The sequence below is a fragment of the Xenopus tropicalis genome, chromosome 8 (genome assembly GCF_000004195.4).
Source record: "Xenopus tropicalis strain Nigerian chromosome 8, UCB_Xtro_10.0, whole genome shotgun sequence".
NCBI lineage: Eukaryota > Metazoa > Chordata > Amphibia > Anura > Pipidae > Xenopus > Xenopus tropicalis.
The window spans coordinates 45,924,661-45,942,343 of record NC_030684.2 but is presented as its reverse complement, the minus strand read 5'-3'; the positions used below and the strand labels follow the sequence as shown (position 1 = coordinate 45,942,343).

The 17,683-nt window shown below is 38.7% G+C and overlaps 2 protein-coding genes across 2 annotated transcripts; one reads left to right on the top strand and one right to left on the bottom strand.

Annotated features, from left to right (window-relative positions):
* The first annotated feature begins 1,407 nt into the window (after positions 1–1,407).
* On the top strand, positions 1,408–4,728 carry gatd3alb.1 (glutamine amidotransferase like class 1 domain containing 3A-like gene b1). The gene is made up of 4 exons (XM_002931809.4): positions 1,408–1,701; positions 3,212–3,383; positions 3,505–3,706; positions 4,444–4,728. Exons 1-4 carry the CDS (start codon positions 1,423–1,425, stop codon positions 4,637–4,639), a joined length of 849 nt encoding a protein of 282 aa, XP_002931855.2. The 5' UTR covers positions 1,408–1,422; the 3' UTR covers positions 4,640–4,728.
* A 6,046-nt stretch (positions 4,729–10,774) lies between these two features.
* acod1la (aconitate decarboxylase 1 like gene a [provisional]) lies at positions 10,775–15,675 on the bottom strand. Its single transcript, XM_002931800.5, has 6 exons — positions 15,566–15,675; positions 15,015–15,069; positions 14,260–14,447; positions 13,893–13,997; positions 13,305–13,510; positions 10,775–12,190 (listed from the first exon to the last, which is right to left on the bottom strand). Exons 1-6 carry the CDS (start codon positions 15,584–15,586, stop codon positions 11,269–11,271), a joined length of 1,497 nt encoding a protein of 498 aa, XP_002931846.1. The 5' UTR covers positions 15,587–15,675; the 3' UTR covers positions 10,775–11,268.
* Between the last annotated feature and the right edge of the window lie 2,008 nt (positions 15,676–17,683).

Below are 17,683 nucleotides of genomic sequence, written 5' to 3'. Positions count from 1 at the left end.
TTATTTCAAATATGTAATAAACTGTATTTTTATATTGTACAATAAAATTGCCTTCTTTCACTAGAATATTCAAGCAGAAAGTATAGGGAAAGGGAATGGCTGCACCCCCCACACTCAGATATATCTCTCAAATAAACGCAGTTGCAATGCCCATAAAGGAATTAAATCCGTTGAAACGGGACACAAGGGATAATGTGCAAATGAAGTATGTATACAGTATGTACGAAAAAAGAGAGAACAAAGAAAGTCAGAATATTCAAGCAGTTGTGTGTTGGAGTCTTATCACTTGATCCTTACATAGATTTTAAAAAAAAGCACAGAAGAACGCGTTCTTACAACTCATACCCAACTGCTTACCGAACTACTAACCTAACTACAAACCTAACTACTACCCTAACATTACCCTAAGGGTAAGCACCCACGGAGCTTCTTACTTGCCTGCGATAGATCACTGCTATCATGGGCTCCGAAAAGGGTTTCCATCTGCAACAAAAGTCGCCGGTGGAAAGCCCTTCGCATTGCTTTGGTTTCCGAAGTTGTGCAAAGTTGCCTGCAGGAGGAATTCTTATATTCTAAACCTAACTCTAACCTACACTATCTCTATATACCTATATAACTAACATATTGTTATATTCAAAACCTAACTCTAACCTACACTATCTCTACATGCCTACTAACTAACATATTCTTATATTCTAAACCTAACTCTAACCTACACTATCTCTACATACCTACTGACTAACTTATTCTTATATTCTAAACCTAACTCTAACCTACACTATCTCTACATACCTACTGACTAACTTATTCTTATACTCTAATCCTAACTCTAACCTACACTATCTCTACATACCTACTGACTAACTTATTCTTATACTCTAATCCTAACTCTAACCTACACTATCTCTACATACCTACTGACTAACATATTCTTATATTCTAAACCTAACTCTAACCTACACTATCTCTACATACCTACTGACTAACATATTCTTATATTCTAAACCTAACTCTAACCTACACTATCTCTACATACCTACTGACTAACATATTCTTATATTCTTAACCAAATCTAACCTACACTATCTCTACATACGTACTGACTAACATATTCTTATATTCTAAACCTAACTCTAACCACCTGTGTTGCCCATCTCCTCTCTCAGTAAAGTTACATCAGAAGTAGCTGACCCCCTTTCAGTGACCAGTACATTATTGCACTTCTATATCATATAAATAACTGAAAGGATACAAATAAAAAGGATTAGTGCCAAAAATAGAAAACCCTGCTAATAAGTAGGAGCTGTTCAATTGGAAACTGTATGTATTTGCTGAGCAATCTTGTTCCTCCCCTGCAGACAAAGAGAGCACAAGGAAATATTCATACTGCAGATGTAACATAGGGAATTCCTATTGTTTGCAATGACTCAGGTATCCAGGTTAGGAAATAACAGACAGACTTCCTTGTTGGACGATTACCCCACCTCCCTGCCTCTCTGCCATGTGTATAAAGAGCTCAGAGAGGCTTCCTTCCCACACTGTTGTGCTCCTTATCGCAGAAGCACCTTTGTGTTTGCAGCTCTCCCTGAAGCTATGGCTAAGAAGGTGGCAGTAATCCTTGCTGGTTGTGGGGTTTATGACGGCAGTGAGATTCATGAATCGTCGGCTGTCTATGTTCATCTGAGCAGAGCCGGAGCTCAGGTAATGGATTCTTTACAAAGGAAACGTAATAATTTGCCTTCTTACTGTTAGGCGCTTCTGTTATGGGAGGCACCAAGAGCTCTATTTGTACTTACTGTGTGTACTTTATCTTATTTATATATATATATATAGAGAGAGAGAGTGCATTATATCTTATCAGAGAGAACGGTTTATGCACAGATGCACATTTCCTTACAGTTTAAATGGTGTCTGAGGCACAGGGATATTATGGGACTCACCAAAGGTTGTGGTTTAGCGTGTACATTGTATCTAATGTGATAATATGACTTGCTTTATAGTATGCCTAGGCACCCAGGACTTTGCTAGGATACATTAACAACAAAACCAGACATACTACACTTTTAAGCCAAAACATTGTTATTTAGGTGTTCTATCCTAAAAACATTCTGAAAAGAGACAGTTACAGACGTTTTATTGCAGAATATCTCTGGATATAATTCTTGTAAAAGCCTCATAGTTAATAATTGCTGGCAATCAGGCTCCCTGTCACATTATCTGGCCACTTTGTATTTGTTCCCTGGAAATCAGGTTTAATTATTTAAATTTACAACACTGCCACACCCACCATCTATTAAAGGAACAGTGACCATTTTCTATTAGCATAGTAACCCATGTTAGCCAATAAGTATTTAGTTTGGATCATCTTGTTGTTATTAGTTACCATGGATTATTGATCCAGTGCCATTTAGCAAGTTAGCAGTGTTGGCCAGTATTTCTTATTTACATTTTCACTTTAACAAGACCCATTGAGCTGTGTACCTGATACAAGACAATTACTGCAATTGTGTAAGGTTGAATATATAAAGTAGCAGCTCCAGACAGGTCTGTGCAAGAAAGTCCTTTTGTGCCGGCAGAGGGGGGGGGTGGATACCTTCTGCTACTTTATTATTATTAACATGTATTTATAAAGCCCCACCATATTCCGCAGCACTGTACAATTAGTGGGTTTCATACATTGGACATACAGAATTACATATAAAGCAACCAATAACCAATACAAGAGGTGAAGAGGGCCCTGCCCAAAAGAGCTTACGATCTATAAGGAGAAAGGGTTGAGACATAAGTTGTGGGAACTGGCAAGATCAGAATTAAGCAATGTGAGAGGTGTGGCACAGGTTATTGCTTTTAGCAGCACACTGAGGTTATGTTAAACTACATGAGGGTAAGTTGGTTGGTATCTAGAGATAAGTTCAGAGATATAGGGTGAGGCAGTTATAAACTTCTTTAAATGTGAGGATCATAAGTTTCAAGTTTATCCTGGATGGTAGTGAAAGGAGTGCCATGGTTGGAGATGTGTATGAGCCAGCAGCAGTATTCATTATGGACTGGAGAGGGAACAGTCTCTGAAGGGAAAGGCCAATTAACTTCTCTGCTGATATGACTTGTAAATAGAGATAGGCCCAGATGTCTGTATTCAGTCTTTATAAACCTGCCAGTTTGCATTACTCCTTGCTGTATGATTAATAAACATAATATTTTGCTCCCACAGACTGATTTTTTTGCCCCAAACACAGACCAGATGCACGTAGTGAGTCACACCAAAGGGCAGCCCACAAAAGAGACACGCAATGTGCTTGAGGAGAGTGCACGGATCGCAAGAGGAAATATTAAAGACCTTAAAGATCTTGATGTCAGTGAATATGACGCAGTCATTATACCAGGTAAAACTGACTTTGCATGCTTTATACACAAAATAATATAACATGGTAATATTGTAGTAAAAGTCATACAATTGAATATGTGATTATTGTTATTTATAATGTATTTTACATTTATGTGCAGGAGGTTTTGGTGTTGCCAAAAACCTGTCTACCTGGGCTGTAAAAGGAAAGGACTGCTCGGTGGCAAAAGAGGTTGAAGCAGTTATTAAAGGATTCCATGGAGCCAAGAAACCAATCGGTTTGTGCTGTATCTCCCCTGTACTGGCAGCAAAACTCTTTCCTGGATGTGAACTGACGGTTGGCTGTGATACAGAGTGTGAAAAGTACGTCCATCTTCAGTTACCCCAAATCTGTTCAAAGTAGTTGGTCTGTCTCTGAATGCCTAATGAAGGCATTATTTTGCTAGAAGTACTTTTTCATAAATTCTACATAATAGGGTTAATAACAGAATGAGCAAAGCTGTCCTCCATCTTGCAACAAATGACCAGTTAGTTTATAATCGACTAATGCAATTACAATAATGAAATAATTAAAACAAGCATTTTAGTTACTGGACTGGAGCAAATTCTAACCATGCTCCTGTATAACTTCCATTAAGATAATAATTCTAAAACAGAGACAGAATAAGACAGAAAGCTGAATTAAATACATTCATGTATTAAAACAATAATACTAGTAAACCTCTTCAACTAGGTTTGCTGAAAGTTGAATAGACATTCAGGGACTTGTGTATCTGCAATAGAGGGGGAGAACTGCATTTCTGATCCATCAGTATAGAGTTACGGTATTAGTGGCTGAATAAAAATCAAAGAGTAGGGACTATTGGAGCCAGCCTTTTGCCTAAATAACCCCAAATACCCCTTCTCCAACCCATTATAATAATAATTATGGGATATTCCCTAATTTCCAGATCTCAAATGGCAAAGATATTAACACAAATATGTCCTGTGCTGTTGGTTTGTTAGGGAACACCCACATCAGTAAAGATGAATCTCCTTATTAATAGTCCTCTTAAATTTCTCTGAAGACCCAGTGTAACTTTCATTTGTTTGTTCTGTAGGTGGCCATATGCAGGCACAGCAGCTGCCATTAAGGAGCTCGGCTGCAAACACGTCAACAAGCAAGTCAGTGAAGTTCATGTGGATGCAAAGAACAAGTTGGTCACCACCAGCGCCTTTATGTGTAACAGCCCAGTTCATGAGATTTATGATGGAATTGGGGAAATGGTGAAATCTGTTCTGCAGCTGACAAATTAATTAGTATTCATTGCGGTTATTTCAGATGTGTAATTAACTGTATTTATATATTGTACAATAAAATCTGTTGGAGGTATGACTGAAGCAAATATCTGATTGGTTTCTGTGCATTTGTATGAGGCAGACACTGAATATACATTTGCCTGTTGCTGGCTGTGCTCCTGTCTATCTTAAAGCAATAGGATTTATTGTTTGTCAAAACATTTTTGAAGTAAAATGATATTGTTGATGTTCGTTGTGTGGCACTAATTTAATAAAGGGATCTCAGTACTTTCCCCCTGCCACTGGCCAGACATTAAATCCAAGGTACACTTTATACACTTTTGCACCTATGAAATAATAGGCTATTGGGTATGTAAGGTAGTGCCCATACCCATAATGATAAAGCTACAACTTGGCATAGCTTGCCACTAGTGACATGTGGACAATTCTGCTGTGGTTTGAGTTCTGGGCATTGTGGGCATTGTGGGGGAAAACATGCCAGCTTGTGCCTTTTGTATACTTTGCACAAAACCCTATTAATAAATAACATTCCAATTCTTAGAGTAAATCCCCAGTTTACTGAACTGCAAAATGGAATAAGCAGCTGAGAATTCACAGATTACATGAAAATAGGTTTGGTTTGTATTGTACTGTATTTATGTATATAGTGCAAAGTGGGATGCACAGCACATACAAACATACAAACGGGGGCAAAGGGGCAAAGTTAATATACAGGTCCTTTTCAAAAAATTAGCATATTGTGATAAAGTTCATTATTTTCTGTAATGTACTGATAAACATTAGACTTTCATATATTTTAGATTCATTACACACAACTGAAGTAGTTCAAGCCTTTTCTTGTTTTAATATTGATGATTGTGGCATACAGCTCATGAAAACCCAAAATACCTATCTCAAAAAATTAGCATATCATGAAAAGGTTCTCTAAACGAGCTATTAACCTAATCATCTGAATCAACAAATTAACTCTAAAAACCTGCAAAAGATTCCTGAGGCTTTTAAAAACTCCCAGCCTGGTTCATTACTCAAAACCGCAATCATGGGTAAGACTGCCGACCTGACTGCTGTCCAGAAGGCCATCATTGACACCCTCAAGCAAGAGGGTAAGACACAAAAAGAAATTTCTGAACAAATAGGCTGTTCCCAGAGTGCTGTATCAAGGCACCTCAGTGGGAAGTCTGTGGGAAGGAAAAAGTGTGGCAGAAAACGCTGCACAACGAGAAGAGGTGACTGGGCCCTGAGGAAGATTGTGGAGAAGGACCGATTCCTGACCTTGGGGGACCTGCGGAAGCAGTGGACTGAGTCTGGAGTAGAAACATCCAGAGCCACCGTGTACAGGCGCGTGCAGGAAATGGGCTACAGGTGCTGCATTCCCCAGGTCAAGCCACTTTTGAACCAGAAACAGAGGCAGAAGCGCCTGACCTGGGCTACAGAGAAGCAGCACTGGACTGTTGCTCAGTGGTCCAAAGTATGTCATTCGGAAATCAAGGTGCCAGAGTCTGGAGGAAGACTGGGGAGAGGGAAATGCCAAAAAGCCTGAAGTCCAGTGTCAAGTACCCACAGTCAGTGATGGTCTGGGGTGCCATGTCAGCTGCTGGTGTTGGTCCACTGTGTTTTATCAAGGGCAGGGTCAATGCAGCTAGCTATCAGGAGATTTTGGAGCACTTCATGCTTCCATCTGCTGAAAAGCTTTATGGAGATGAAGATTTCATTTTTCAGCATGACCTGGCACCTGCTCACAGTGCCAAAACCACTGGTAAATGGTTTACTGACCATGGTATTACTGTGCTCAATTGGCCTGCCAACTCTCCTGACCTGAACCCCATAGAGAATCTGTGGGATATTGTGAAGAGAAAGTTGAGAGACACAAGACCCAACACTCTGGATGAGCTTAAGGCCGCTATTGAAGCATCCTGGGCCTCCATAACACCTGAGCAGTGCCACAGGCTGATTGCCTCCATGCCACGCCACATTGAAGCAGTCATTTCTGCAAAAGGATTCCCGGCCAAGTATTGAGTGCATAACTGAACATAATTATTTGAAGGTTGACTTTTTTTGTATTAAAAACACTTTTCTTTTATTGGTCGGATGAAATATGCTAATTTTTTGAGATAGGAATTTTGGGTTTTCATGAGCTGTATGCCACAATCATCAATATTAAAACAAGAAAAGGCTTGAACTACTTCAGTTGTGTGTAATGAATCTAAAATATATGAAAGTCTAATGTTTATCAGTACATTACAGAAAATAATGAACTTTATCACAATATGCTAATTTTTTGAAAAGGACCTGTAAGTGACTAGCGTTAAATAGGATATCTTTTAGTGATGCTTCTGAGAAAGAAACCATACAGATTCAGTATAGGCTGTGTAGGTGAGAAGCAACTAAATTGTGTAATGACTTAATATCAGCAACCAAATCTTTCTTTGCTGTGGCCCATACAGGCACTGTTTAAACTTGAACCAGGAGTAACAGGACAAGATCATGGATAGAGCATACAATTAGCTCCTGTTGATAAGACAGGAAAATGGGATTAAAGTCAGTTAAAATCTTTAGACTACAGTCTGCATATTGCAATCTAACACAACATATAAAAAATGTTTGCATTAATTTGGCCCCACAAAACTACATTAACTCAGTCCTGTTAGCTGCTGCCTGGCATACTGGTTATTTGTGTCTCAACTGGGATCCCCATGGGGCCATAGTTCAGGTAACAATATGTTTCTCCCAGGTTTTCTAGGAGTTTTAACATTGTTATTAGACTGTGTTCTTACATGGAACTTGGAGCTTTCTGGACCTGCCAAACTCACTATTTTGGATTTTGCTCCTTCAGACCACCGGGAGCAACAAATTCCTATGGATGTAAATAGTTTTGATTTTCCATCGTCCTCTTCCAGAAATCCATGGAAAAGGCATAGACTCTTCATTAGGCTGGCATGTCCGTCTGAGTTATGTTAATTCTTTCTTGTGAAGTTTCTAATAAAAACACATAAAAACCCTAGAGAAGATGCTAAAATAAATGTTATGTAGTGCGATCTGATGCTGGGATTGAAATTTTAATATAATTGTCTTTGCTGGTTACCTCAGAGGTTGGATCCTAAACAGCGACATTTGTTGGATGCCCAAAATTGGGTGGAGCTATGAACAGCCAATTAGATTTTACCTTTTGACTTTCAGTGGAGGAAATTTAACCTTCTGCCATTCCCACAGAAATAACACCAGGGTCCTCAAACTTTGCAGAGTAAGGCACCAGGTAACTGCAGTTCAAGGTTAGAAAAATTGGGAGGAGCCATCAATAGCCAATCAGATTTTACCTATTGAATTTCAATGGGGAAAAATGCCATTCTCGCAATATTAACACCAGGATCCCTAAACTCTTCACAGTTAATCACTAGGGGACTGCAGTTTTAGGTTTGAAAAAGAGGGTGGAGCCACCAACAGCCAATCAGATTTCACTTATTGAATTTTATTGGTTTAATTCCAGTGTTCCCAAACTTTACTGTTTGTCAGTGGGTGACTACATCCCAAGTTTAGAAAAGTTGGGGTGGAGCTAACAACATTCAATCAGATTTCACCTATTTACTTTCAATGGTAAAATGCAAAATGGGGGACTGCAGTTCAAAAATAGGAAAACTGGGTTGGCCACTAACAGTCAATAAGATTTCATCCATTTAATTTCATTGGTTTAAATTTAAAATGCTGCCATCCTCACACTATTTATGCCAGGGTGCCCAAACTTTGCGGTTTATCACTAGGTGACTTTGACTCAAGGTTAGAAAAGTGGGCACACCCACCAACCACCAATCAAAATTCATTCATTAACTTTTAATGGTTTAAATTTAAACTGCTTCCGTTCTTTAACTATTAATCCTAGGGCCCCTAAACTTTGCAGAGTTAGTCACTGGGTAACTGCAGTTCCAGGTTATAAAAAGTGGGCAGATCCACCAGCCACCAATCAGATGTCACTCATTGACTTTCAGTGGGGAAATTTAAATTGCTGCCATTCTATTACAACCAGGGTCCCTAAACTTTGCATCTTGGTTTTTACTGTATAACTGTGGTCCAAGTGTTAGATCTGATTTTTGCTTTGCTTCTTAGACCTGAGCTTGCATTGCTCAGAAGATAACTTTTTACCTACATAATATGCCTGGCAGATTTCCATGTCTGGAACATGGTTCTGCAAATGTTCTGCTCAACAGCATATCATGTCTGATGGCCAGGATGTGGGCCAACGGCTTTAGGTACAGTAGGTAGGGAAGTGAAAATGGTCAAGATATAGTCCTCTTTCTCTGGGCATCTTGCCTTACCACAGGTGACGCTTAACTAACTAATCCAATAAAATAATTGTCTTATTCTGTATATTATTGTGTTAACCAATGAAATTACAAAGTTAATAATACGTAATTACTTATGCTAATGATGTTTATTCAAAGGTATAAAAATTTATGTCACAAAGTAGGTGACACACAAATGACACACAAATTTGTGAGAAGCTGATGAATGCTGTACTGCTATTCTATGCTTGGTGCACCAAATCATGCACCGAGGCAACTGAAGAAGTTGAACTGAAGAAGCTGCTCGGATGAGTAGTGAAACGTCTTCAATGATTACCAAACAAGTCCAGTTGCTTAAAATTTATTTATACTAGATAAAACTTTAATAGCTGACAGAAAGCAAACTAATGAGCAAGCTAAACAGGCTGATTCTCAACAAAGTGAAACAGCAATCTTAAACAGTACTGATAAAATTAAACAAAGCATGCAATTAATGATGAATGCCATCATGTGTGTATCATTAGCCAGTAGCAAAGCTTGGAAGGCTCAGTAGCTGCTCATTTAACTGCAGTGCAACAAAGGAACGGATCAGGCCAAATGCTGCCTGCGGGTAGGGTGTCTGTGTGCCTGCGCTTGTGCCAACCTGCCATGAAGATTAACAGATCTGCAAACAGCTTTATGTGCCTCATCCCTATAAAGCTGAAATCACACAAGGTGACTCCGTGCCAGTTATATCATCACTTAAACAAATCTAATAAGAGAGCTGTGCATGCTGGGATCCAGTAAATCTCTTTATTTTATTCCCTATTTAATAAGGGAATGTCACACAAAAGCAGAGTTTGCATAATAAAAGAAAATGTCATTCCAAGCAACTTCCCTTGTTTTCTGGTTCTGACTCTTGAAACACTGTAGCAAGAGTCACTTCTCCCCCAGGTCTTTTCATCGCCTGGCTTTTGCTACATTGTTTCAGGAGGCAGAACCAATAGTGCAGAGAATATAAACAGCCAGACTGATGCTGCATTTAATAGCAATTACATTTACAAATAAATATAAAACCTAACTAATTATATATCATTATCATATATTATTAAAAGAATCAGTTCTTAAAGGAATGGTTCACCCTCAGGTTAACTTTTAGTATGTTATAGAATGGCCCATTCTTAGCAACTTTTCAGTTGGTCTTCATTATTTATTTTTTATAATTTTTAAATTGTTTGCCTTCCTCTGCTGCCTCTTTCCCATTTTAAATGGGGGTCACTGAGCCCAACAGCCCAAATACAATTGCTCTGTGAGACTACAATTTTATTGTTATTATTTCTTTTTATTACTTATCTTTCTATTTAGGCCCTTATCTATCTATTTAGGCCCTTCCTATCTCTTTTAAACCACTGCCTGGTTGCTAGGTTAATTGGACCCTAGCAACAAGGTAGCTGCTGCAATTCCAAACTGGAGAGCTGCTGAACAATGGAAATAATTCATAACTGCAAATAATAAAAATGAAGACCAATTTCAGAATAGCACTCTTTACATCATATTATTATTAAATAATAATGTAAAGGTGAACAACCCCCTTAAATTTCTTGTATAAGAACACCATATTTGAAACCCTATTTTAAATCACCTCTATGTGCCACTATCAGCAGGCAGCATTTACTGCTTCTTGTTTAAAAGCAAACATCTTATTGGTTGCCATGGGTTACTAGACTTCTGTACCTAAAATGTCTAGTTTCAGTATCAAACCAACTAATTGATACTTGCACAGAGTTCCTCCTATATTACCCCTAGTGACTGTAACTGAATCTATTCAGTAATGATGTATCCTTCATTTCATGGGCAAGCAAGTATAGAAACATCAGTGTTTGGGGTTTTCTTTCCCTTTTTATTCTTATTTAAGGTTTAACAACAAACAGACATATAAATGGGACCTTCGAGGAAATCAGAATACACTATAAACACAATATAATAACAAAACAATGTGGAAATAATAAAAATATAATACAAATGCATTCAAGTCATAGAATAATAAATAATATGTAAACAAGTTGGGGCGGGGGGGGTGGGGGGGGAGAGGGTTAGTCCCAAAAGATCACTGAGGTTGAATTGCAATTATCACCATTACAGGGGATTCTAATGGTCTGTTTGTTCCAGCTCAATCAGAGCCGGGGGCAATTACCCTGAGTAATTAGGGAATATTAAGCTGAAATATATAATAATGATAAATACATATTAATCACATATTTACACATAAATGAAAATGGCCTGGCCAGGCTGCAGATAGGGTTGCCACCGGGCAGAGAAGGTCAATGTACCATAGAAACATTCAGGGTATGACTGGGTATTTGTGACTTTGTGTTACTGAAGGGACAGTGGGAGCTGAGAGACGTCGCTGACACTTTCTATGTTCTCTACTATCTCTATCACATCTTCCACTTGGCCTTCCCCCAGCACATGGAGGGCATTGGAACGGAATTTCTTCAGCAGAGACTCCCTGCTCAGCGGGTTCCTCCAATGACCATAGAACGTGTCGGTTCTTCCTATCTTCACATCTCCGTTTTTCAGCACAATGACGACTTCTCCGTACATTTTATCAAAGTTGGCCACATTGTCTTCCGGATGCTCCAGTACCACCTTCTTCAAGAGGCGGTGGAGGTCTCGCCGATGCAGGTTGTCCTCGCTGAAGGAGCCAACGTTGACTTGTCCATCCAGGAGAGCTGTGCAAGCATTGAACTGGAAAGAGTGGCGTGCCTCATGCTCTGACTCAGGATAAGGCCTGTTGATGTATTTGGATACTGGGACTCGGAGAACTATGGACTGAATGGCAGATGGATCGAATGAGCCATAGTGGTTTATGAGTCTGTTTCTAACAGAGACGGAGGCGTCTGCTATCCAGTGCATTCCCAGATGTGCCGGGAAAGACTTAAAGGCAATGTCTTGCTTCTCCAGGAGAAATTCATAGTCCTCTCCTGCCGGGGACAATGATTTGGGCTGATAATCTCCATAGAAAGCACTAAAACCTGAGCAGCCGGGAACGTAATCCAGAATAAGAGCATTGGCTTCCATTCCCTTTGAGGCCAGCAGTGCAGCTTCTAGGCCCAGTCTGGTGGCATTTCCAATGTGCAGCGGCTTTGAAAGTGTTGCAGCATTTGCCATGGGAGCCCCAGCCAGCGAGGCGGCAATGGCCAGTGCGTGGGTGCATTGCTCTCGGTTTAATGACAGGAGTTTGGCTGCTGCTGCTGCACTTCCCATGGTTCCGACAACTGAGGGAGGGTGAAACCTGCAGGAAAACAAATGGCGTTGAATGACCTTATTCTCTATAACTGCACATACAGTAAGGGGCAAATTTATCAAAATGTGAGTTTAGAGGTTAAAGGGGTGGTTCACCTTCAAGTTAACTTTTAGTATGTAATAGAATGGCCAATTCTAAGCAACTTTTCAATTGGTCTTTATTATTTATTTTCTATGGTTTAATTATTTGCCTTCTTCTGAAAGTTACAGTTTTACTGTTGTTATTACTTTTTATAACTTATTTTTCTGTTCAGCTCCCCTTCTATTCATATAACAATCTCTCATTCAAACCACTCTCTGGTTGCTAAGGCAATTTGGATCCTAGCAAACAAATTCCACACTAAAGAGTTGCTGAACAAAAAGTAAAATAACTAAATAACTACAAATAAAAAATGAAGACCAATTGCAAATTGTCTCAAACTATTACTCTCTAAATCATACTAAAAGTTAACTTAAAGGTAAGCAACCCCTTTAATAGAAAAAAAAACTTAGCCACGTTCTATTCATTTGTATGGGATTTAAAGAATCGTATTTATCAAGTGGTGATAAGCAACTTTCTAAAAAGTTTAGGTTCCCTTTAATTAGTAGAAATGTACCTAATGATTACAGAAATCTGAGCCCTAATTTACATATATCTGTCCTAGGCCAATAGCCCATTGTAATCAATCAGCAGCTTTTTACTGCAGTGGGGGGGGGGGGGGGGCAAGTTATGATTCTTCAGATGTTATTGAAATAAATCTCTCATCCCAGCATCATGTGAAGGTTGTCAATACCTGTTTTACAGTGGAACTGTACAGACAATGCCAGAGGTGCTGCTGTAAGTTGCCATAGACACTCCCTATTTATTGGGCTGGGGGGGGCTATTTGGGCCTCTGTGTATAATAAAAAGAAAACTATAATATTTGCACCAGGTCTAGTAATGCACAGAAACATATTCAATGTTAGTTTTCAGGTGACCAGTAAATGCTACCCTCTCATTGGTTGCTATGGGTGACTAGACCTGGTGCAAACATTGCACCTTTTATTACATTACCTATTATTATGCATAGTAGATGCACCCTTTAGTCTAGAAACAATTGTCCTGTGTGTGTTTAGCCACTTACTTTTTAGGAATATTCTTGGCTTCGTGGGAGAAACACATGAGCCGTCCTTGCACCTCAATCCCCACGTTATAGGCAGTTAGCAGGTCTTCCCCACTGATTCGCTTCTCTTTAGAGAGCAATTGGCTCAGTGCCAGAATGGAAGGCACCACTGCGCCTGAGGGATGGGTGGCAGGGTGCCAGGTGTCATCAAAGTCCATGGAGTGAACCTAGGAAGAGACACAAATAGAACTTTATTATAGTAACAAGTTATATTAAAAGAAAATCAGTTAATTGACATGACTTACTATTTATTTCTCATTTATACCTGTAAAAACTCCTATTTTTATTACAGTTAGTTTGCTTTTAGCCCTGTGTTAGCTAAACAAAGCCCCACCTGGTCTATCGTGTTCAGTGGAGCCTTAGATAAATACATACTCATGCACTGTCCCCAAACACAACAGATACAAGTATTGCTTTCTACATACAGCACCAAATTCCCAAACATCATTAGTGAAAAAAGCACATTGGGCAGTTCCTGTTGTTCCTGACCCATTCAATAAAACAATGCACACATCATCATGGCCAATGACAATATTAAAGTAGACTTACTGCAACTCCATTGACATAGGCAGCCAGGGTTGGTGACAGCATTAGGTCCTTTCTTCCATACACTGAGCTAACAGCTGCTTTCCCATATCCAGAAGAGTGCAAATCCTGGGACAACACAAGCATGACCCGATATAAGTGACAGGACATTAAAGTTCTGGTCTCAGTACTAATTATAAGTGAAGTTATTGCAGAATGTGGTTTATCCTGTCTGGAACCTGGGGCTAAAATGGTCTCTACCTATGGGGCAGGTATGGGTGAGGTACAGACAGTGGGGAACAAATGGGAGGGGGCTGGTCCAGCTGAGGAGGAGATGGGAGGGAGGAAGGATATATATATATATAGGGCAAGCAGTTGGACTGTGCTGTACCTGGCAGTACTGCAGAATAATGTCGAACACATGAGTGGTTGTGCCCACGAGGCCGACTCCGATGTTGTCCAGGATCATGCGCTTACTTCTGTGCCGTACAACGTCTGAGAGGTGCTCAGGGCGAATGTCAGTGATGAATGAGGCAAAAGTGCTTGTGACAGATTCTTCATACTGAGGACTGACAGCGACTGTAACATCGTAATAATAATGTAACGTTATATACTGCAAATAACTGAAGTAATAAAAGCATTGATTTGTATTCTATGTGGGTTTTAAGGGACTGAGAGCGGTCACTCTCTGCCCCTCCCATCAACTTGAATGGGACATGCCTGAAAGCTCACTACAACATTTCTGGGCTCTAGCATTTCTCATTCAAGTCAATGGAAGGAAAGAGGGGGTGCTTCAGGTGGGTGCCCCATGGGCTGTCAGCCTATATGTTTTATAGTGAATAAAGTACCCCTATTGTAAAATATAGGGATATTATAAATCACAAAGGAATTCAATGACTATATAAAATGCTTTTATACAGGTCATGGAACTCAGAGGTGACTTCTAATATCTCATATTTTACAACAGGGGGTCATTTTTTTTTATAATACACAAGTTTCAGTTTTATAATAATATAAACAGCAAAGACTTCTCCCAGGCAAGAAAAATAATATAATATATAACAAGCAGAGAGCTATAATTTTCAAGGCAAAGCTAAAGGAGAGATACGCAAACATGGAAAAGCCAGTTCCCATAGAGGACATTACCTTTTAAAGCAGCGCTGTGGAGCTGTCTGCATATCTGCTGAAGTTTCTTGGAATTCTGTTGTGATTAAACAAACCAAACAGAATATAAATGTTACGAACTAGAACGCTGCTTCATCCAAGTCTGCTGAAAAGTCACATATTAACTCCTCTCTAGTGCTTCCAAGTTGTACAGAATTTGCTTATATCATTTCTATCTTCCCAAAGGCTGCACCTTCTAAATCTTCATATATGACTGTTAGGCACTAACTACTGGGTTTTCCTGAATTACATAAGTGCAGTGGGTTTGTTTCTTCTGCATTGCTAAGCTTTCTCATATACTGGGGGATTAAACCATTAAATAAAGAAATAATCTAAATCTAAGTACACTGTAATTCCTATGCATTTTCATTGAGAATAAAAAGCATTGTGTTATTGTAAGAAGAATGGAAAGTGGAAAGGATATCATAATCACCTAGTGAAAATGTATCCATGAGTAAACTCTGATATACAGGTATGAGGTTTAGAAAGTATAGAGATCTGTGCCCAGAGGTGGCAGTGATTGGCACACTTACCTGCAAGGTGGCTGAGAACATGTCTGGGCAGTGAGGGCAATAGCAGAGCTTAGTGAGAATGGAGAGCTGCTGCTGTATCTCAGGTGAGATCTGACTGCCCTCCTGCTCTACCTATGGGGCTATTTATTGAGACAGATGACATGACATCACTATGGTGAAAGGCAAAATGGGTGGGGCCCAGTGTGTAGGCGGTGCCACCCAGGAAATTGTGATACCTTGCTTGGGAATTTTCTAGGAAGTAAAATGCTGAGATTGAGTGTGAGAGAGCTGCTGTGTAAAACTTAAAATGCCAGACAGGGCTGATTATAATAGTTTTTAATTGGTTTATTGTGATTGCTTGTGATTTTATTTGTTAGTACTCGGCCACTGAAGGAAACAGGGCACCCAATATTTTATTTTATCACCATCCATTTTAAAGGGTAAATAGAGTGAAACCTTAAATTTACATACCCTGTTTTATGTTTTACCAGTTTCTAATGCATAATGCATGTCCCTGATTTTACACTATTTTTTCTTGTCCCCTGAAAAACATAAAATGGGGGTTCTGCTGTATGCCATATTCCCACACTAGATTTAATTGCATATTCAGTTAAACATACAGAAATGTTATTCTGCACAGAAGCCTCTATCTGCCATTTGTGCCATTTGTGTTGTTGCTGCCATACTACTTCTCCATCAAATCAATACCTCAATGAAAATGACCATGTGCATTGACTTGGCTACCAATAAAAAAATATCCAAGTGAGGAAAACTTTTTGGTTTAGTGAGGAAAACTGTAATATTTACTGTCCAAATTCATAATTGGTCAAAATAAACCTAAAATCAATATCCCTATTTTTGGAGGGGGGGAGAGTTATATATATATATATATATATATATATATATATATATATATATATAGAAAATAATTATCTGTGGCCAGCACACCCTTCAATGTTTCATCAAAAATTTTTTTTATTGTAGATATATTGTTAAAACCAATGTTTCGGTCCTTATTAGGACCTTTCTTGAGAAAGGATTGAAATATATATATATATATATATATATATATATATATATATATATATATAACTATATATATTAGTCCTATGAAGTACTGTACTCAACAGGTCTTATGCAAGCAAAAATATATTTTTTTAAAATTTAATTTACAAACCCAACGTTTTGGTCACTGACTGTGATATTACTTAAGAGAACATTGCTAAGCTGCAGAACACACCAAAAATGCCAACACATGGGAACATAGGTAAAAACAACCATGTCGTATACCCATTATGTATTTGACTTTGGATAAAGAGGCTCAAGTTCATATGACCTTAAATCTTTATTATTATTATTATTTGCATATAGCAGCCACATTGGGCTCTTGTGGGTGCTTTAACCCCAAACATATGGCACAGAGGAGCCCAATATTACCTTCACAACAACCCCACTGACTGGCAATGCAATTGCCTGGAAGTGGTCATAGAAGCCCTTGTCAGGCAGCAGTTTCCAGGAAAGCCGGCAGCATTACCCTAATAATAGATCCCTCATTATACCTATTAGCTCACAAAAGGCAGCCCCAGGCAGCTATGCACCTAAAGCCCCAGAGCTGCAAATTGATGGAAACTTTCAGCCTTTCAGCATCTAAAGGAAGCAAATAAAACACAAAGAAGGAACAGGTTTTTGGGAGATTTACTGTAAAACGACAAGCAGATCATGGGCAGCTCCCAGGGGCACAAGGTTAAGAAAACAGATTTATAAAGTAAAGAGAAAAGTAAATAATAACCACAATAAGATACAAATATTCTTTCACTGCAAAAAAAAAAACAAATGTGAAAAATATTATTTCCTTCAACTACAGAACAAAGGGGCTTTAACATTCAATGCATTTCAGCTGAGGAGAACTTTTTAAAATAGATTTAGCTTCCTCAAGTGAGAGAATAAGGAAATATACAGGTAATTTGGTTTGTACAGTTAAAAAAGCAATATATACATATACAGTATATTGGAGGCGTTTATTTCATAAATATATAAATATATTTTAATAATAGTAATTCATCATGTATAATTCTGGCATTATTACATTTAAATGAAAGTTACATTTTACCTAATGTTGCATATTTTTTATTTTAACAT